The following is a 21,132-nucleotide window of genomic DNA, read 5'->3' on the forward strand; positions in this document are numbered from 1 at the left end:
GCACGTACTCCGCATCGGAGGCTCCGGCGACAGGAAAAGTAAGAGAGAGCGCATCTCTAGAACGGTCCCCGACACAAAAGCCATCTCTTTGTTCCTCTAACGTGTGGTCATGAGTATGGCTGGGGACACAGGATACTGAGTCTGACACACCCGACTACGGAGCCTGAAAAGGAATCAAGTAATACCTCCCGATAGACAGAGGGACAGACACAGACCTCTCCGTTCCTCCCTGTCACGGGGAACCGACTGTCTGCCATTGGTTTCGAGTTGTGCTGCGATAGGACCGAACTGGGAAATTGTCAACCCACTTAACAAAAATCGGTCAAGGGATTTACCATTCCAAAGAGTTCGATCGGTGTGCAAATCACGTGCAAATCACGTGCAAAAAGCCTCCAGTGATGCATCCCCTAGCTTTCTGTTGTCTCGGTCGGGAGGGCCGGGGGATGGGAGGCAGTACAGGAGAGCGCTTGATTGACAGGCGAGTAATTGATTTGCTGGTTATTGATTTTCCCCCCCAAGATTGCCCTCGTCACCTCTATATTCATTACGTCTCAACAGGATAATGACAAAAAAATAATTCGCAATTCTAAGCACGGAAAGAGCGAACGCAAGAATATATCGTCAGTCCGACATCACGAAACTCTCCCAGACACTCCAAACGAAACCGTGATACGCTATCTCTGTGAATATTTTCACGAGGCTAGAAGTGAAGATTCTCCCACAGGAGGGGAAGCTCATGAAATTTTACTTTTCGAAAATTTAAAAGCCGATGTTTCTCTAAGTTCTCTGTGTCCTCCTAAAATTCAAGACATTAAATCGGCTCAGAAGCTCGTACAGGATTAGAGGACTTTTCGGTGTCTTCCACGTCATTGAGGTCTGAGTGAAAAGCACACATGAGTTTGCTATTTCCTTTCCTTGGTGAAGTTCGCCTGGCGAGGACATTTTCCCAAAGCCACCACGAGCTCCACAAAAGACACGAGCCGATGTCTTGGTTATCTGTATTTCTTTAGTATTTTTCTTAGACTCCATTACGCTTTGAGTATAATCTCCTCACGCTTTGAGTATAATCTCCTCAGTCCAGCCATGATGACACAATAAATCTGAAATTTTCCACGGAGGTATCGCAGCACAGGAGCCAGCTAATAAAAAATATTCTAATCATTTCTCCATTCGCTACCAGGACCAGAATTCTTCAGAACCACATTTCAATAACCTTAACACCTGGCCACACGGTGAGATTCTAATAATTTAAAACACAGCGTTGACTTCATGTGCAAAGTGACATCCACAGCTTCTGGACAGCCCCAGGTCATACGGTGCCGCCGCTGAACTGAGTTAGGGAGGCATCATCTACGTCGCGAGCAAATACATTTCCGACAACCAATAAACCACGACTAAGCTTCACGCACCTTGGCATAACGACTCAGCCGCACGCCGAGGTGAACTCAACAGATCAAAAACTGCCGACTCATCGCCTCGAGTGCAGCTCATCATCTGTGCCGTTTCTAGCGCGGCAGCAGCGAGGGAAAGATAAACGGCTCACCTGGCGCTGCGCACACGCCTTGCACGACGTACACTTCTGCCCCCTTCGTCAGCTCCCCTCCCGCAGCCGGATGGGTGGGGGCGGAAAAGGAGGCGGCGGAGACCTGGACCCCACTCAGTCTCGTCGCATCACGGCCTCTGCTTCTTTGCATGTTTCGATACCGCAGCAGGTGCTCGTTGGGGAAGCAGGTCGTCCAGACGCTGCCCGGCGGGCAAGGGCTGGAGCCGGGATCTAACTTCAGCCCTTCCTGCGTCCGAGCCGCCGTCTGCACCGCCCTGGGCCGCGGTTTCGCTGTTTCACGTACTTGCTCCGGATGCAGCCTTTCCTCCTGTTCCCCACAGCGGGAAGCCCCGGCAACCGGCGCGGCTCCACCCAGGGAGTTCGGTGAGGTCGGCCGATCCGCGCCCAGAGGAGGGCAAATGGGGGAACGCCCCCCGCCTGTTCACGCCGCCAGTCCCGTGCCTTCCCCCTTGCCCGCAAAGCGTTTCTCCCAGCAGAGCAGGCAGGGGACAAGCCCAAGTGGTCACGCCAGGCCCTCCGCAGCCGTGGCCTGGCAATGCAGTCCGGACTGGATCACGTTCTCGCTTCAGCAAATCACTTCGGCGGGTGAGAAATACCCATGTCCCCACTTCGACAGCGACACAGAAGGGGGCTCTGGGGGTGCGTGCTGACCGGCCGGCCTCCTTTCCTCATCCGTTGGTTTTCCTGACTGTCTGCGCCGTTGGTAAACGAGAGAGCAGCCGCCTTCCTGTGAATGAGTCCCGGCAAGCGAGGCCCTCAGCTGTGGCCAGGAGCAGGTGCTCCCGGGGAGAGGACGCGGCTGCAGGGGGCCAGAGCTCTGGGGACGGAAGGGGGGACGGGGCGGTTACTCGGGGGGCTGCGTGGACTGGCTCCATTGGCCGGATGAATGAATAAGTAAAGCCACAGACCCCTCGATTCAGCGGCTCGCTCACTGGACGGGGCTCAGAGAGGGAGAGAGACTCATTCACTCCCTGTCTCATTCTGTAATGTGCTCGGTGTTGGAGACACATGAGGATCAGGCCATGTTGCGTGTCCTTCGGAGGCTCGTAGCTGTGTGTCGAGGGAGGGTCAACTCAGCACCCCATGAAAGGACAGCGATGTCCTCAGTCAAACACGTCCCTTTGGGCGGCAGAGCAGCCCGGGCTGAGGGCCAGTGTGCTTGTCTGTGCGTGTGTCTCTGTGACGCACACAGCACCGGCCTCAACCCCCTGCTGCGTTCAGTGACAACGACTTTTACTTGGGACTTCACGGACTCTCAGGCCTTTGACGCCCAGAAGCTGCCGGTGTCCCCATCAGTCCCTCGAGACACTCTGACAGGGCCATTTTATGCCCAAGGCCTTCGTCCAGCTTTACATGTCCCCCCAATTCTTTTAAGCCAGAATCTACGGTGTTGGGCTCGGAGTCCTTCCCCTTGTTCCAGGATCTGACCCGCCCCGGGCCGCGGTTTCCCGCAGGCTGTGTGACGCCCGTGGGCCGCGCGGCCTCTCTGAGCCTTTCCAGCTGCAACACTCTCCACGCCGTCGCGACTCTGCAACCCTCTCAGGCCGGCACTGCCTGCTTTCCGGAATCTTCCCGGGAGCCGCAGACACGCCCTCCCCGCCACAGCAGCCCACGGCCGGTGCTGGGGGCGCCGCCAGGAACCCCTGTGCCCTCCCATGTCACACTCTCCTTCCCCGGACTCTGCCTCCCCCTCACTGTGTCACCCAGACCCGAAGATGAGACCCTTCCTCTGGTCCATCATCCATCTCATAAGAGGACGGGGCGTTAGGCAGGCTCTCAAAATTCAAAAATACGTCTGCTTGCCTCTCCCCGTCAGGGCCCCGGGTTCAGATGCACAGCAAGTGTCGTGATTTTAGAATTCCCCGAGGGACCGCGTCACAGCCTCAAATGTTCTAACGAGAGGGATTAAAAACGCCTCTTCAAAACAGAGAAGTAAAGTTCTTCCATTAATGTTAAAACAGCCATCACTGCCATCCAAGGGCATATTAATTTCTGCAAGAGAAAAACAGGGCCATGTCTCAGAGCCTCTGGTTGGGGTGATCGCCTTGCTAAGAGTCACCTACAGAAAGGTCGGGTCCATGCATCCGAGGGCGCGAGTCCTTGTTATTTTCCAGAGGGACCATGTCGGCATGTTGGGAGACCGACTCTGACCTTCTAAAATGTTCCGATAGAGCCCCCCTCAGTGTTCCTGTGACAATCAGCAGACTGTGACCCATGCATGCATGCGCGCGCGCACACACACACGTTTTTAGAAGCCCACGTTACAAATTAACAACTTAGCAGCTTGAGATGATGCTCCAGGTCCTGGGCAGTGTTTCTTGGGTTCCGGCAGGGGAAGGGAAATGTCTGAAAAACTGATCCGATGTTAGTAAGGGAAGAATCCATGAACTTCCATGGAGAAGTCCGTTCCCAAGACTCTGTGGCATCACGAAATCGTTGTGTGAGGCCTGGGCTCTGGGCCCCACGGCGTCCGAGCCGCCCCTGAGGACAGGACACAGACACCGGCCGGGAACCAGGCCCACGGCACTGACTCAGCGTCTGTGCTCGCGGCGACTTTCCTAAGGGGGTCGCTGCAAACTTCAACTCCATGGCTGTAAAATCCTCCTGGAACCGGGAGTCAGGAATAGCAACGGTATCTGTCATTTGCTACTCGCCTGACACCGGATCAGCTTTAAGATAAAGCCAGAATTAACAGGTATTTCTTGGATGTGCACAGCCTAGCAGTGAGGGGGCTAAGGCCGTCCTCACCGTGACCTCTAGTTAATTCTTCATTAATGATCGTGACTATGCACCCTATTCTTTTATCCATCGGCTCTGCCCTAACTTTGTACCTGAAATCCCAGCCATTAATAATTTCCTTGGGTTCCATCACCAATGGCTGCTGTTAAAATTACAAAGGCTCTCAAGGAGAGTGATGCATTACCCTGCCCTCATACATTGTATCAGAGATCAGGTCTGTCTAGTCATTTATACATTATATCAGTGACTGGGTTTGTCTCTCATTTATACATTGTATCAGTGACCAGGTTTGTCTTGTCATTTATACACTGTATCAGTGACCGGGTTTGTCTCTCATTTATACATTGTATCGGTGACTGAGTTTGTCTCGTCATTTATACACTGTATCAGTGACCGGGTTTGTCTCGTCATTCAGCCAGGCCCATGCAGAATGGCACATGCAAAGGTTTTGATGGACAGAGTCAACTACAAGCGAATAATAGCACGACCCTGGAAAGTAAACGGCAGATGCTTTCTGATCTGATCGTGTGACCTGGGCTATTTTTCTTGAACCTTCTCCATCACTACCCCCTGCCCCTACCCTTACGTTTATTTCCCCACTTCGAGGAACACAGGCCAGGAAGGCCTTGAGAATGTTGGCCAGCCTCATGCAGAATTGCAGCAAAGAGGAGCGAGGCTGAAATCCCACCCGAACCGGCACGGCTCTCTACGTCCATGCTCCGAGGCCACAAGGCAGCGGGAGGGACAGCCGTGGCGGCTGGCTTTGGCCTTCCGAGGCACGTCAGGAATGAGAAGGCACAAGCTCCACTTGTCTGATCTTTCCAAAGCTAGGACTTCAAACAACCATTGATCTCTAAAGGCTCACAGAAAACCACTTCTTCCCCAGATTATATTATTTTCCTCAATTTTCAGAACTCTACATCAACAGGGTCCTCGTGCCCTCTCTCTCGTGGAGAGAGGGTGAGAGACGCCGGCCGCAGAACGATGCCAGTCAGTGTTAAACACGGCTCGCTTCCGTCAAAGAAGGCAGAAACGTGGTGACCGCTCATCACTGTAAGCGACAGCACCCCGACATTCCTCGCGGGCATGCTGGGGCCACGTGTTTTGGCGAAGGTCAGGAGAAGCGGCCTCCGGCCTTCCGAGTCTCCGGCCTCCTCGAGGGCAGCTGGAGGTCTCGGCTAGCTTTCTGTGGTGACTTGGTATTGAAAAGGAGGACAAGGGTCAAGTTCGGCGGAATGTCGGTGTTGGACACACAGAGAAAGTGTTTTCCAGAAAGAAAAGTCAAAGAACAACCTTCGGTTTCTGGGGTTGTCTCTGGGTTCACGTTTACTCTCTAAAGTGACACCTGCTAATGGACCACTTGGAAGAGATCACGTGACTTGCATCTCAGAAGATGGAGGACTACCTGTAGAAGCAGGAACATGCCCTCTGGTGAGGAGACTAAGTATCCCTCTTCTAAGAAGAGCACCATGCCACCACCCTGTCCCTTGTCCTCGAAGACACCGCTGCCCTCCCCGCCTCCACTCCAGGACCCGTCCCGGAGCCCCAGGGCGCAGGGATTTCATCCTGCGAGGCTCTCTCTCGGGCGCCCGCACCTCGGGCTGTCCCCTCGGACCCTCCACGCGTCACCGTTCGGAGGCCACAGTGCTTCTGCCTCCCTGCTCTGAAGTCCCCGCGCCGGGTGCGTCTCTACACGATCTCAACCGCCTGTCGCCCCATTCTTCACCCGGCTCCCTCGGGTCCCCTCCTCGTCCACAGCTGTAGCTTCCTTAGACCACGGGCGGAACCGAATTTGATTGACAGCAGTGCCATTATCGTGCCCGCGGCCTCATGTTGAAAGAGCCACCTGTCTCGTAGGGAGACACGTAGAGGAAATCGTAGCCTCGAACCCTGCTTTCCTGGGTTTCTCTCCGTTTCTTTTTCCTTTCAAACACCTCATTCGCCTTCACTGCAGATGCTTCTCACCGCCTCTTCAACACGGTTATATTAAAAATTCAACTCTTTTGGTGGCCAAAGCTGGGTCCTCGGTTTCAGTATCTCAACTACCCGCCAACAGATGAGCAGGGTCTCACACCAAAAGCGTGGGACGAAGGATGTCGGCGTCCCGGGTGCCCGCAGGAACTTCTGTCCGCGCTCGGCATCCCAAGTGCCTTGCGCTCTAAGGTCCCCTTTACAGAACCTGTTGTTTATAGGCTTCCACTGGCCACAGAAGACACTTCTGCAATGGCGTTATCATCACAAAGGCTCAGATAAGTAACGTAACCTATCGGTCGACCCTCGATCTGGGGGCCCGTGATTTAAGAGGAGGAGAGACACTTCACAGGGGGACATACGAGGACTCGTGCAGCTCAAAGAGCCCTGGCAAGTAACAGGTAAGTGATTGTTACTTACACACGCAGAGTAAACCAGACCAGCTGGTTTTCAGATTGAAAGAAGTTACAGAGGGGACTAAACTTAAACACACAAGATAAAAGATCCAAGTTGGTTAACACAACATAAGGCTACCTCCACACAAAAAGAGGCTTTTTGGAGAAAAGGCATATTCTCATTTATTTCGTGAGATTTCTGAGGCCAAGACCAGATCATGGGCAGCTCTTGTGAGGTCTTTTCCAACTCACGGGATTTCACGATCCACACACGCACACGCGCGTGCACGCACACACACGATCTGACACCAAAACCGGACCCCTGCTCCATATTTGAGCAAAACTGTGTCATGGAAGCGTGGAGGACGAACCTCGATGACTTCTCCCATTCCCGGCAATGTTTTGATGGCTGCTTCCCAGTGATAAGTCGCCCGAGGTGAGGACCGCGTATTTAAAAACATACGTATGCTTCTGTTTATGCTAAGGGAGAAATGCCTTCGTCGGGCTCTCTGAGGAAGACTTTCACGTGTCTGTGAGAACGCACTAAATTTAAACCAAATTAGCCTCAGCTTTTTCTGCTTCACCTGCTCGGCTTAACAGGACACGTGGTGAACCACGGTGGGACCAATGGGGACTGGGTCCTCACCGGGGAGCCTCTGTCATCTAAACGCGCAGAATGAACAGTTTAAAATCTCTTAAAATTGATAACGGAAGAAGAAGAAGATGATGATCTTCTTGGTGTTTTATTTACCTCTCTGAGTTCTGAGCGGTTTGTTAAGATTTTAGCCTGAGTCCCCCTAAGGCTGCATTTAAGGGGTGAGACCTGCCCTCATCCTGCTGTTGGCCCTCAAGCGGTTCTGCTTCGCAGGGCGGGCTCCGGGCCTTTCTCAGGGTCAAGGAGATGCCGCTCTGTGGCTGGGCATTGCACCTGCTCTCTGCAGCCACGGCCACCTCTGGCCACCATGGTTACGCCAGCTGTGGCCTCTTGCTATTAAGTCGACGTAGTCGGACGAGAGCTCACAGGTCCTCGCAAACCCACACGCACCCCGCTCATTCCCGGTCTCCTGGCATGTGGGGGTGTCATACAACGAGGACCCAGCCGTACAGGCATCCTGGGCCTGCTCCACGTCCCACAGCCCGGGCGACCGAGTGCCCGCCCACAGGTCTGGACCTGCGAGTACCGAGCCGTTCTGTGCAATGCTGGGAGGAGGCTCGGTTTTGTCCGCCGGGAACCTCCCGGAGCTCACGCCACACTGAGCATCACCCCTCACAAGCTCTACCCCTGACAGGGAGGGTTCTGAGGTTTGCATATTTACCAAACCTGCTTCCTAGAAGAAATAAAACTGCATTTAAGTTCGTCAGCTGCTGCTGCCGACACTAATAAGGCGGTCTCTTTTTTCCATGGGCTTGGAGGACATGATCCAAAAAAAAAAAAAAATGCAGCTCGCACTAAATACGGATCCTAAGTTGCCGTCCTACGGTCTCTGAATAGTTGATGACTGGATTGCCACACCGTGTCCCCAAAGACGGCCTTCGCTTCCCTAACTCTAGAGGGGTCTCCTTTCCTGGCCCTCCCATCCTAGCGAGCACAGCCCTAAGCTGAAGAGAGGTCACCAGCATGCGCTGCTGATCCAGTGAGCTGGAGCGAACTGCCTTCCGGGCCTGCCGGGGTCTCACAGGTGTTTCAGTGGCCCAAGGACGACTAAGTGCGACTGGAGGATGAGCCCCCTGCAGACGCGATCGGGGGGTCGCCACATCTAGCCCTGCGTGAACCCCAGCTGCCCGGCTCCCCGACTCCTGGCCCATGAAGGCCTAGCCAGGGTGGCCGCCCTCCGCCATATGGGGGCCCCCGGCGGGGCCGGGCCATCCCCAGCCAGGCCTTTAGGACCTGCGGCCGCTCCGCCTGGTCCCAAGTCGGCACCCCGGCGCTTTCCCCACCCCAGAGCCTGCTCTCCTAAACGCCCGGAAGGAGCAGAGGAACAGCTCTCAATTCCTTCGGAAATACTTAAGGAAAAAAAGGCGAGAAAGGGGCACGGCGGCCGCGGAAAGTCCCCGAAACGCGGCGCGCACATCTTCTGACTTGGGTTCCAACCGAAGCGTCCTTCTGGAGGAGCAGAAGCAGCGGAATTTTGGGGGCGGGCGGGGGCTCCCCACCGCCTCCATTCTGCCTTCTGCCCCACCCCCAAATTCCCCATGGCTGGGAAGCTTCACAGCTGACAGTAAATCAGGCGGCTCTGCCCGGAGAGGCCTTTGCAGGAAGGTCCCTTCTCATCGAGTTGACCTCGGCCGACGCTCCCCAGCCAGGCGTTATGGACCCCCCACCCCCACCCGGGGATCTAGAATCAAAGCGGGGGGGGGGGGCGCAGGGCGGAGGTTGGGGGGCGACCCCTGCGGCGGCCACTCGGCACTTCGTGTCGCTCCCCCCACCGGCCCCCCGCCCCCTCTGTGGCTCGGGTGGCCGCGGTCACCACGGAGACAGAACCGCGGGAGAACGCCGGGCGCCCGCGTCCCCCGCGCGCACCCACGGAGCCCCGCGCGCGTTACCTGCTCCTGCTGCTGCGCCGACTTGCCCGCCGCGCCGGGCTCCTTGGCCGTGGTCATGGTCGCCTGTCCCGGGCGCCTGCCGCCTCGGGGGCAGGTGTGATCCTCCCGCGAGCCTGGCGCGGCCGCGCGGCGCGGGGCGCGGAGGACGCGGCTCTAGTCCATGCTTCCGAGCGCGCGCGGCGCCTGGGGGACTTGCGGGGTCCCGGGGGCCCGGGGCGGGGCGCAGCCGGGCGGGGCCTCTCTGGTTAGCCACAGCGTCCGCGACCGCCACCGGAACAGCGACGACTGCTTAGCGCCCGGCGACTGGCGGCGCGGTGCAGGAAGGGGACCTGGCGATGCGCGCCGCTCCCGCCCGCCTCCCGGCGCACGGCGCATGCTCCGCGGCGGCTCACGGGGCTGGGGAGGGGGCGCGGGGAGAGCTGGGGAGGGGCGCGCGGGGAGAGCTGGGGAGGGGCGCGCGGGGAGGGCTGGGCAGGGGGCGCGGGGCCCGGGCTGGGCAGGGGGCGCGGGGAGAGCTGGGGAGGGGGCGCGGGGTCCGGGGCCCGGGCTGGGCAGGGGGAGCGGGGCCCGGGCTGGGGAGGGGGCGCGCGGCGGGCTGGGGAGGGGGCGCGGGGTCCGGGGCCCGGGCTGGGCAGGGGGCGCGGGGCCCAGGCTGGGGAGGGGGCGCGCGGCGGGCTGGGGAGGTGGCGCGGGGCAAAGGCGACCGGGAGGCGGCGCCAGGAACGGCCGGGGACCCAGGCGGGGGCGCAGGGCCGTAGCCCCTGAAACTTGCCGCGCTCGCCGCCTCGCCCAGGTGGCCCGCGCCCCGCAGCAGCGCTGCCTGGCAGGTCGCACCTGGGCGGGGGCGCTAAGCAGCCACGCGAGGGCCGCTGTTTGTCCCTTCTGCTGAGCGCCCGCCCCGGGCGTTTGGGGAGGCGGGCGATGTGTGCGCCCCAAAGAGTGGCATCTTTTCTGCGTTCCCCGCCGGCCGTGCAGATCGCTGGTCGTGGGAACCTGGGCTTAAAATTCGGAAAACTTAGATTTCATCTTTCAACTCCAAGGATCTCCCTTTCTCTGAAAATCAGCCAGGACCTCAAGGGTGTCTGTTGGTGCAAAGGACATTTTTTAAGAGCCCGCGGGGTGACCTTACAGGAAGGCACACGCTGCCTGTGACTCTGGGGCTCGAGGAGAGGCAGGGACAGACGTGGTCCTGCTGACCCAGCCTCCGGTCCCTGCCGCCTCGCCCTGAGTGGGCGCCGCACCCCCCAGGCCCTGGCCGCTGGGGGGACGCAAGGTGGCTGGGGGCAGAGAAGTGCCATGTGACGAGCTCTGGGTACAGCTCGGTGGCCTGTGTTTTGCAGGTGGCCTTCCAGAAGGGCGGGTGACTTCCTGCCAGAGGCCCCTGCTGCCAGTCTGTGCGCGATGCCCTGATCAGCATCCCTGAAGCCCGTCCTGGCCTTGACCTTCTCCCTCCACCAGAAGGCTTCAGGTGGGTCTTGCGCGGGCCTGGGGGAGCAGAGCTGCCCCCCACGCCGCATGGACAGACACCCGCAGACGCATGGGACCTTGTTGTCTGGCGCTTCTGTGAAGCCCAGCACAGCTCCTTGCAGACAGGAGGCAAAGCAGTTCGGTTTCCATTTCAAAGGTGTTTAAGAGAGGACTCTCCTTGCTCAGCCCCTCCCCAAAGCCCCTGTGCCCCGTCGCTTTACAAAGCGAACACACACTGGCCAGATCCGGGCCCCTGTGACAGACGAGTCCAGAGAGTGGCCCGTCACCTCTACCGCAGCCGGAACTACGTCAGGGTGGGGGGTGTTCACAGGCTCCTCCTAACTGGAGAGTGAAGCCACCGAGGTCCCCAAGCAGACCTGCCGTGGAGGCCACAGTGGCACAGACTGAACTGTGGCCTCGGCAGTGAGCTGAGCGCCCACCCCACACACTCACACGCCTGGACCACAGTGGCCCCAGGGGGACCTTGGTGATGGGTGAGGTCGCGGCCCTGGTTCTGAGCATCTCAGAGCTGGTCTGTCCTCCAGAGCTTCCTCTGCAGACCCGCAGAGGCCACGACGGCCGCCCAGGACTGACACCCAAGACAGGGAGAAGCCCTGGGCGCCGGGCCCTGCCCCTCCCCACCGTCTCCAAGGCCCCTGGCGGAAGCTGGGTTAGTGGCACGCCCCCCGGGGGCTCAGGTGTGTGTGGCGGGGAGCAGTGACAGTCCCTTGGGCACTTCCGCTTCGCTTCTCAGTAAAGGCTTTGAACATTATTCCACATCTAAAATGAATATGGATGCTATGCACGCTTCGCACACACTTGCGAGATTCCACTCGATACTTCAAAGAAGTCTCCTGCTGGCATCGGCTCAGCGGATCGCACGGGCGCTCGCCTGGTGCCTGCTCAGCACCCCGGGGCCCCCGCGCCCTCGTTCACGCACTCCGCTCCTCAGCAGCCACTGGGTAGGAGTGTGTGACGATGCCTGGGCCGCGACGGACCAGGCTGTGTCACGCAGACCTTTTTCCTGGCATTTTCTGGCGCCGGGTCCCCAGCGGCCAATTTTCCTGGCATACTTGGCTTCGACTGCTTTTAAAAGGGAAAGGGCAGGACTTCCCGTGAAACGGGGCGGCGTGGATGAACCCTGGGGGCATGACTTGGCGTGAAGCGAGCCGGTCACAGAAGCACAACTCCTGCCTCATTCCACTTCTGTGAGGCCTCTCACTTAGTCCTCGCTATTTGGTGCGGTGGCCACGGGCTGAGGGGCTGGGAGCGGGGGAAACAGGAGGAGCTCTGCTATGTGCGTAAAATTCCCATCATGCAAGTCGAAAGGTTCCGGGGCTCTGGGCTGCCACACTCATTACTGTTACCGTCCTGCACTTGTCACTTAAAAACCTGCTGAGGGGTGATCCCTCGAGAGACAGAAAGGGCCGCCTTGTATCCATGTTTTAAAATGAATCAGGAACCATCCAGAGCACAAACACCACGTTCAGGTTCATCCTTCAAGTTAAAGGGATACAGACATTACTATGGATACAGAGAGGCCCCGCCTCCCCCCAGGGAGAGACAGCAACTAAACCCTCCTGTGCTGTTATCTGCACCATCGCCCCAAACTCACAGGTCAGAGAAAGGGTGAAAGGCTGGCAGATGCGAGGCACGTGGCCCCCCACCGCTGTGCGGGCCGAAACGAGAAGAAAAACGACCTATGGATAAGTTTCTGGAAAGCCACACACGTAGCTACGACGGTGTTCAATAATTACAGAGCGCGGGAAGCCGGGTCCGAGAAGAGCCGCGGGCGAGTCCGGCAAGCACAGGAGGCAGCAGCGAGCGTGGGTCTCTGCGCCCTTCCCCGCGCCTCACTCGCTGGGGTTTGGCTGGTCTCAGACGCACTTAGCAAAGGGAGAAAGTCAGTGCCTTCCTGTGCCTGGAGCAGTGACACTGACTGACGGCCGCCCGGCCCCCGGCCTCTGCCGTTTGTCCCATTTCGCAAAAGGAAATTGACGTTCAGAGAACTTAACTGTGAAACCCATGGTTACCCAGCCAGCGAAAGGCCAAGCCGGGGCCTGGGACCACCCACTGCGCAGCCTTCTGTGCTAAGAATGATACATAGTATCAAAATCTCTTAGATACATATTGGACTAATTTGCCAGGGCTGCCACAAAGTAGCACAGACTTAGTGAGTTATGCAACAGAAATTTATCACAGTGCCGGAGGCTAAAAGTCCAAGATCAAGGCGATGGCCCCTTCCGAGGCCACTCTCCTGGGCTGTCTCCGTCCCAAGTCCTCGTGTGGCTGTCCCTCTGTGTGTGTGGCTGAGTCCTGATCGCCCCTTCATGTAAGGACACCAGTCCGACCGGATTAGGACCCACCCACGTGACCTCGATCACCTCTACCTTATTTATTTTGTCATTTTAGTGAATCGCTTTGAAAGAAAATGGAAGGCTCACGAGTTTCAGATACCACACATATGACTCGGTGAGCTGTCTCCTGTTCAAAGCAACTCGCGTGTTTTATTTTCTTCTCATTTTCTTATTTGCAAATTTATTTATTTAAATTAATTGATTTATTTTTACCAACCGCCCACCCCTCCCCTCTTTGGCAAACATCGGCTTGTTCTCTCTCTACGGGTCCACTTCCATTTGGTTTGGTTTACTCGTTCGTTCTGAATTTTGGATTCCACGTGTGAGAGTATATGGTATTTATCTTTATCTGGGTTATTTCACTTAGCACCTTGCTCTCGAGGTCCATCCACGTCGTTGCGAAGGGCAAGATTTCATTACTTTTTATTGCTGAGTAACGGTCCATAGTCCATACATCTTCTTTATCCAGTCGTCTGCTGATGGGCACTCAGCTCGCTTCCGTATCTTGGCCGTCGTAAACAGCGCTGCAGTGAACCTAGGGGCGCCGATATCTTTTTGAATTAGTGTTTCGGATTTCTTTGGAGAAATACCCAGCTGTAGGATTGCTGGGTCATATGTTAGTTCTATTTTTAATTTTTTGAGGAAGCTCCAAACTGTTTTCTGTGGCGGCTGCACCAATTTGTACTCCCACCAGCAGTGCAAGAGGGCTCCCTTTCCTCCACGTCCTCGCCAACACTTGTTCGCTGATTTATTGACGATGGCCACTCCGACAGGTGCGAGGCGCTATCTCAGCGTGGTTCTGATTTGCATGTCCCTGATGATTAGCGACACCGAACATCTTTTCACACGTCTGTTGGCCACCTGCATGTCTTCTCGTGAGAAGCGTCCATTATTAATCACCCTTTTCAAGGCCCTCTCTCCAAATACGGCCACATGCTGAGGTCCTGGGGGTTGGCACTTCAGCATAGGAATGGGGGGGCCCGATTCGGCCGCAACGCTTAGCATCGGCCCCTTTTTACTGAGAAGGAGGCTAAGCCTTGGAATGATGGAGAAGCTCATCCAAAGTCGTGGAGATGGCAGTAAAAAGCAGAGGGCGGTTGGGTCCCGTCCTGCTGATGACGCCGTTGCCACAAGCGCATGGCACATGCACACACACACACGCTTACACAGGCATACACACGCACACAGGTGCGCGCACACACACACCAAGCTTCCCGTGTCTCGTGCCTGGGCAGGAGGAGACGTCTCCAAATTCTACAAACCAGGAAGCCTCTTGACACCCCGGCTTCTGCTAAGCAGCGGGCAGCTGGAGGGCTAAGGCCTTGCTCTGGGTGAGGCGCCTCCCCCGTTGGTCCAGGAAGGGCCCATCCTGTGTGACCCCGCCTCGCAGCATGTCAGCCTTCCCCAGGTGGCGCTCCTCCCGCCCAGCGGGCTGGGAGAGCAGCGGCCGCCGGTGGACGGACGCCCTCTGCGGCAGGGCGTGCTTGGAGGAGCCACGGCACCCTGCACACGGGCTGCGCTGGTGCCCGATTCTCAGCCGAGACAGCTCTCCGCTGCGCCCGCCAGGCACGGGCAGCTGGGGCCTGGCAGAGCTCGGGGCCGGCCGGCCGGCCAGCCTGGACGCCCGCAGCTGCACATCCCGCCATGTCGTTCACTTCCATTCCCACTGGCACAGCTGCTCAGCCGCGTGAGCATCTCTGGCACCTGAGGCCTTGCTGATGGCCCCGAGGCACGGCAGTCCTCTGCGAGAGCCCCCGGGGAGAGGCTCGCTCCTGTGAGCGTGCCGAGTTAGCCCGATCCTCTCCGACCCCTCCGGGTGTGTCAGGCTAGGGCAGCTGGCGCAGGCTCAGCTCATCACGCTTGCTGCAGGACACGTGGGTCCGGTCCCTCTGCAGCCAGATGCAGTCTCTCACGCCTCTGTTTCTGCTCACCTTGCCCCGGGTAGCCAATGAGCTGAAACAGCTTTCCTTCGAGAATCGCCGGCAGGTCTTCGCCGAGCACCCACCCTGCGCAGACAGCCAAACCACCGCCCGGAAGCAGGCACGCTGGCTGCCTTGCCGCTGTGAGGTAGAGGTCGAAGCGTCTTTGGAGTAGGAGTCGTGTAGATCTTGTATCTTTTTTAGCCTTAACCATCTGCAAGAGACGCTACTTCTGACTTAGAAGTCCCGAAAATAAAAAAGAATGTGGGCAGCAAGGGACGAGTCCCTGGAGAGGCAGGTGAGGCTCCAAGGGACAAATTGGGAGCGAGAGAGACGGAGAAAGATTTAAATTAAGGACTTGACTCCCTCGATTGTGGGGATGTGCAAGGATTTGCAGGCCAAAACCCCAGGAGACAGCTGACCCTGGGGATGGAGTCTGCGAGCCATTGGGAGGCAGAACTCCCCAGGGAGTGGAGGTTCACCTACTTTCCTCCTTTGGCCTTCAACTGATTAGACAAGGCCCACCACACTGCAGAGGATAATCTGCTTTGCTCCAGGTCTACCGATTTCGATGTTAATCACACACACAATCTGTGCATGCGAGCACGCACACACACACGCAACACCTAGTCTGACCAAAAACTGGGTACCACGGCGCAGCCAGGCTGATATGTGCCCTTAGCGAGTGGCAGCGGGGTCTGACGGGGTGACCATCCCGACCCCGGCTTCGCCTCCCTCCCGCCTCCCATCCCTCTCCCCGAGTGTCTGCTGCAGCCTTGGATGGCGAGGCCGAGAGCCTCCGCGGGGGCAGCGGGAGGACCCTCCACGGTAGCGCAGAGTAGCCATTCGGTCACGTGCAAGTGTGTATGACACCGCTGAACTGTACGCCTGAAACGTATTTGATTTTATTAATCAACATCACCCCAATAATTTCTAATAACAACAACATGCGACGGCGCTTCCGGGGCACACCCGAGAGAACCTGCGGAACCATCTCGATGTGACGCATCTGCCTTGGATAACACTGGCTGCGCCCACACCTGCGATTCTCCGGGGACCCCCGACAAGGCGCCGCCGAGTCAGGAGCGCCTGACGCTCCTCCTCGCTCCCGGGGGGGCGCTGCTCCCCGGCAGCTACGCGGCGCCGCAGCCGCGCCTTCCGGCCTCAGCGTCCGCTGGGTCCGGTCCGGCGGTGCCGCCCAGCGCCGCCCCCTCTCCCCGCCCCCGTTTCTGCCCGCGGGCTCCCGGGTGGCTCATTTCCACTAACCACGGCGGTGGGGCTCATGGGGCAAGACCTCTGGTCCCATCCCGCTGCAGACTGGAGGTCCGCGCCCCCCGCCCCCCAGTTCGCATGTCAAGTTCTAGCTCCAGTGTGATGGGGGTTTTGGGGGGGCGGGGAGCGCGTCGAGCATCGCAGTCCGCGTCCGCTCCTCTCCCTGGAGTACGCGGAGGTGGCGGCGCCCGCGTCCACGCTGGGTCCGCTGCGCGTGCGGGCGGTGCGTGCGGAGCAGGTGGGGGCGGGTGGGGGGCGGCCGCCTCCACTCTCCCGGCTCCGGCCTTTCCGCACCCCGGCCCCGCGGGCTGGTGCTCGGCTTGCAGGAGGTGCACAGAGCGTATGGAGGACACGCCGTCCCCACGAGTCCCCTGGGGGACACACTCATCCCCCCGAGTCCCCTGGGGGGCATCGCCGCCTTCCTGACGCCGAGAACCGGGGTGGCCGGCGGGCTCGGTGGACGCTGCGCCGCCCTCACGCGTCGTGCTCCGCAGCGGGGGGGGGGGGGGGGGAGGGGGGGCAGGGGGGCGGGGACGCGCGTCACTGGCCGCACTCCGCCTGGGGTGCGGGGCACACGGAGGCCTCGCCCCATCGCGTGTCCCTCTCCGGGCCGCTGCACCCCGCCAACCCAGCGCGTCTTCTCTCCCGCGTCTTTGCTCTCGCGGCCTCTGGGCCGAAGGGCCACAGGGCCGGACTCATGGGCTCAGTGCTTGACTGCAGGGAGGGGCGAACGAGGAGCGACCCCTTTTCGCGAGGTGGGGGAGCCCCGAGGGGGACCAGACCTTCCGTGTGCACCGGCTGGGACACCACCCCACAGTCGTGTCACCCGAAGACCCATGACGTCCCTCGGGTACGAGTGGCGTCACCCCACGTCACCAGAGTTCCTTTGGGTAGAAGACCAACTCCGCCGAGGCGGCGGGTGAGTCCCCCAGAACCCTGACACCCTGGGCGGATCCTGCCCACCACCCTCAGGTCCCCGGTCACTCGGGGCCGTAAATAGCAGGGACATCTCCGCCCGGCCTTCCTCACGCAGGCTCCTCCCCGGTTCCGGCTGGCCCTGCTTCTCCTGCCCCGCCAGACGCTGCTGTGTGATTAGCGAAGGTGAAGAGTGACAGAAGCCCCTTCTGCTGGCCCGCCGGGGAGCCCTGTTCTCCCGCAGGTGGCCGGGCCGGTGGCCAGCCAAGCAGACGGCCGCCGTGGGAAGCGGACGGCGGGCCCTGTCCCCCTCCTGCTCGGCCCGTGTCTATTTTTAATTCTCCTTAGGACAGAATTCTTGGAAAACATGACAAGGGCAGAGGATAGGCCCCCGTGAGGTCCGTCCATCTGCCTACGGCCACGACCATCCCCCAACCAGTGACATAAACCGTGACCGGGGCACCGTCTGACACTGAGCGTCCTCTGAACCTAGGGAACAGATTCTGGCCACGAGGCGTGAAATCGTCCCCTGCGCTCACAAACGCAGGACCGTCCACTCTGAAACGTAAGGCACTTGAGTGTCCGCAGGGTTTGTGGTCACTTAAAGCATTTTCACAGCCCGATCCCCAGGGAGACCTGCACCCACCAAACACACACTTCTCCTGCACACGCTTCGTGCTGGGGGGAGCCTCAGACTTTCTCAGGAGCCCGACATCGTGGTTGGACAGCCCCCAAGGCCACGGCGAAGGCTGGGCTGCAGGTCAGCTGGCCGCTGACTCTCAGCCGCTTGGGGACCCTCGCCTTAAAGCTTGGGTCTGCTCATTAACTCCTTCACCTGGGAGAATGTTTTCTAAAGTCACTCAACAGATGAAGGCCCTGTCCTTGCAAGGCCATCAGATGGACAAATGATCCTGCTGCCTCCTGCTAAGGGAGCATTCTGCCGTGCTGTCCAGCGTGAACGCTCCTCGGCGGCCCGCGGCACCGTAGCCCGCCTGGCCCCGAGCGCCCCAGGCCCAGTGTCTGTCCTGAGCACACGGCCTGGGGACAAGTGTCACACACCACTTACAGCTGCATCACGGTGCGCAGAGACGATGAAGGGCCCGAGGCTGTGGGGGCAGCTGCAGGCCGACGGGGCCGGGACCTGGGACCCTGTCCGCTCTTCCTCATTCCCAGACCAGACGGTTCCCGTCCCGGTGAACTTCCCGGCAGTTCGAGCGCTTTTTGGTTCCATGGTTTTGGCAAATTCAGTCTTCTCTTTCCCAGCGTACGGCACACCGACGATGAATTATGAATTTAGCACACTCACCAAGAGCGTGTATATTGGGGGGTGGGGGGCGGGCAATGTGGAGAAAGTAGCTACGTTTTCTTAGGGTACATTTCAGTATGACAGGGACAGACGGATGACAAATGGTTCTTGAGGACGGGAGGACGAACAAGTTTACAGGCGTGGTCTCTCATCTTTCCTGCCGCCGGCCGATCTGTCAGGGGGGAGAACGTGCCGGGTCTCTGGCAGGAAGTGGAGGCGTTACGTCTTTACCGGCGCTCCTTCCCGCGACCCGACCTCGTCTGTGGCGCTCGTGGACGCGAAGCAGCGATAATCGGTCTCCGGGTGATTATGCCGGGGTCGCCTCTGCGCCGAGCTCATGCTCATGGAAAATGCAGGGGCCTGTCATCCTTCCTACAATCCAGAATGCCCCTTATGCTGCCAATGCCTTTCCAAAACCATTTCCTTGCAGAAGTTTACCGTGGCTGTGTGGGTTTTTTTTTTTTTTCATTGTGATTATATCAGTTTTATACATCCTAAAATTTGCTGCCGCAACCCGTGTGACATGTAGAGGAAGCTGAAACCACCTGCTCTGGCCGCCAGGCTCGTGCCGGGAGCATCCGTCTCAGAGGTCCAGGGCCGGGGCGGGGCCAGCAGGATGCGCCTGGCGCCAGCCTCAGAGGGCTCACCGCGGGCGTCGCCGCGTGCCTGACCACGGGGAGGCCACACGGAGGTGTTCGGTCCCCACAGTCATGTCCAGGGGCCGGCCCCGAGACCAGAGGGGTGTGTTCTGATGCCAGCCGGAGCAGGGTGTCCAGGGCAGTGTGGGGGTGGCCCAGAGTCACCGGTGGTCTTGCGTTCGGCCTCCTGTTACACACCCCGCAGCTAACGTTGCTTCTTGCCAGCTCCCCCTCATGCTAGCCCGCCGGGGAACACATCGGCGTCTTTCGTCTGCATTGCATTTCCTGGGGGAACGCATTGGCTTGATGTCTGGCTGCCACAGATGAACCGCCACGTACCACCGTACTTGACGGTGACCCCAAGGAGACCGTTCCTGAGAAAGCGCGGGGCGGCGGCCTTGCTCACGGCGACGCCCGGCCGCGCGTCCCCTCCCAGCACCCCGGCAGGAAAGACTTCCGTTGACACAACACTATTTTTTAATCCACACGTGAGGCGTTCTACTCCGAGTATACCTGCATTTACCAAGGCTGTCGCCTCGGAAAGCCAGATCCTTATGCCAGCGACACCGCCCCTGAAGGCCACCCAAGACTCTCCCAACCGGGGTCCGTCTGGGGACCACCATCACCACCGTCACCGCCATCAACACCACCATCACCACCATCACCACCATCAACATCACCATCACCACCACCATCATCACCATCACCACCATCAACATCACCATCGTCACCATCATCATCACCATCATCACCGTCATCATTACCATCACCACCATCAACGTCACCATCATCACCATCATCGCCATCATCAATATCAACACTGTTAATACCACCACCATCACCACCGTCACCGCCACCATCACCACCATCACCATCATTATCGCCATCGTCACCATCACCACCATCACCACCATCACCACCATCACCATCAACATCACTATCATCACCATCATTATCACCATCACCACCATCAACATCACCATCACCATCAACGTCACCACCATCACCATCATTATCATCATCAACATCACCACCATCATCACCACCATCACCACCATCACCATCACCATTACCACCATCAACATCACCATCACCACCACCAACACCACCACCACCATCATCATCACCATCATCACCGTCATCATCACCATAATGCCACCATTATTACCGCCACCATCATCGCCATCCATTGGTTAGCCTAGAAGTGCTCATCCTTCACTTCCATACTGACCTCCATTCCGGGTTAAATGCTTACTTCCTAGACTAACTAGCAAGGGCTTACGACTCTCAAATAGAAGAATCGCAGGAGAGGAGCCTGAATTCCCAAGAGTTTCCAAACTGCATTCTGAATTCGGAGCTATCGGACGTGGAGAGAAAGGGCTAGGGCAGGAATGGCAGGTCACCGGTCAGATCACACACAAGGACCGTGAGGACAGTCCACTGGCTTGACCGTTGACAGAAACTTTCATGTGTACTGTGAACGAGCAATTAATTTAGTCACGGTTTTAACTATTCCCAGAGCAAATGACTCAGGGCAGAATGGTCCGATTCAATGTACCTTCCAGGAAGAAAGTCGGGAAATTTACTTATGTGAGAAGCACAGCAGAAGTTGTCCTGTGGGAGCTCTACGACTGGGAAGCTCTACGACTGGGGGCACCACGGCGAGCCGAGGCCATGAAGGCGCACCGGGGGCGGGTGTGCGTGGGTCGATAGGTCCAGAGTCATACGGCAAAGCACGTTTGGCATTGTCCACATTCCTTGAGCCCAAATCTAGGATGACAATGTTTGCTAGAGTTGTGTCTCAATGTCCCGCGACTGTCCTAGAGCATGGTAAGATGGATGGAGGTCAAGGGGTGTGCACTTCAAAAAAAGGTGTAATTTAAAAAGTATTTCTGACATTTTATCATGAAATACAAGGAAAGCAGTGACTTCAGAACTCACTAGGTTTAAAATTATACCTATGATTCCCGGAGCCAGGTTTAGAAGCTAACGTACATGTAGGCAGTGGAATGCTTTTTAAAAAAGGTTAAGTTAAAAATTGAGGC

At 58.2% G+C, this 21,132-nt stretch overlaps 1 protein-coding gene across 5 annotated transcripts in view; it reads right to left on the reverse strand.

Annotated features, from left to right (window-relative positions):
* Positions 1 to 21,132, reverse strand: part of DPP6 (dipeptidyl peptidase like 6) — a 320,383-nt gene that overhangs the window by 131,463 nt on the left and 167,788 nt on the right. Inside the window, exon 1 of one of the 5 annotated variants that reach the window (XM_016133760.2) lies at positions 9,214 to 9,328. The exons of the other annotated variants lie outside the window; for them this stretch is intronic. Coding sequence (XP_015989246.2) covers positions 9,214 to 9,270 — 57 coding nt within the window. The 5' untranslated portion in view covers positions 9,271 to 9,328. Of the gene's footprint in view, positions 1 to 9,213; positions 9,329 to 21,132 lie in introns of those variants that run through there. 5 annotated transcript variants of the gene reach the window in all.

Source organism: Rousettus aegyptiacus, unplaced genomic scaffold (genome assembly GCF_014176215.1).
Source record: "Rousettus aegyptiacus isolate mRouAeg1 unplaced genomic scaffold, mRouAeg1.p scaffold_m13_p_13, whole genome shotgun sequence".
In the NCBI taxonomy this organism is placed as follows: Eukaryota; Metazoa; Chordata; class Mammalia; order Chiroptera; family Pteropodidae; genus Rousettus; species Rousettus aegyptiacus.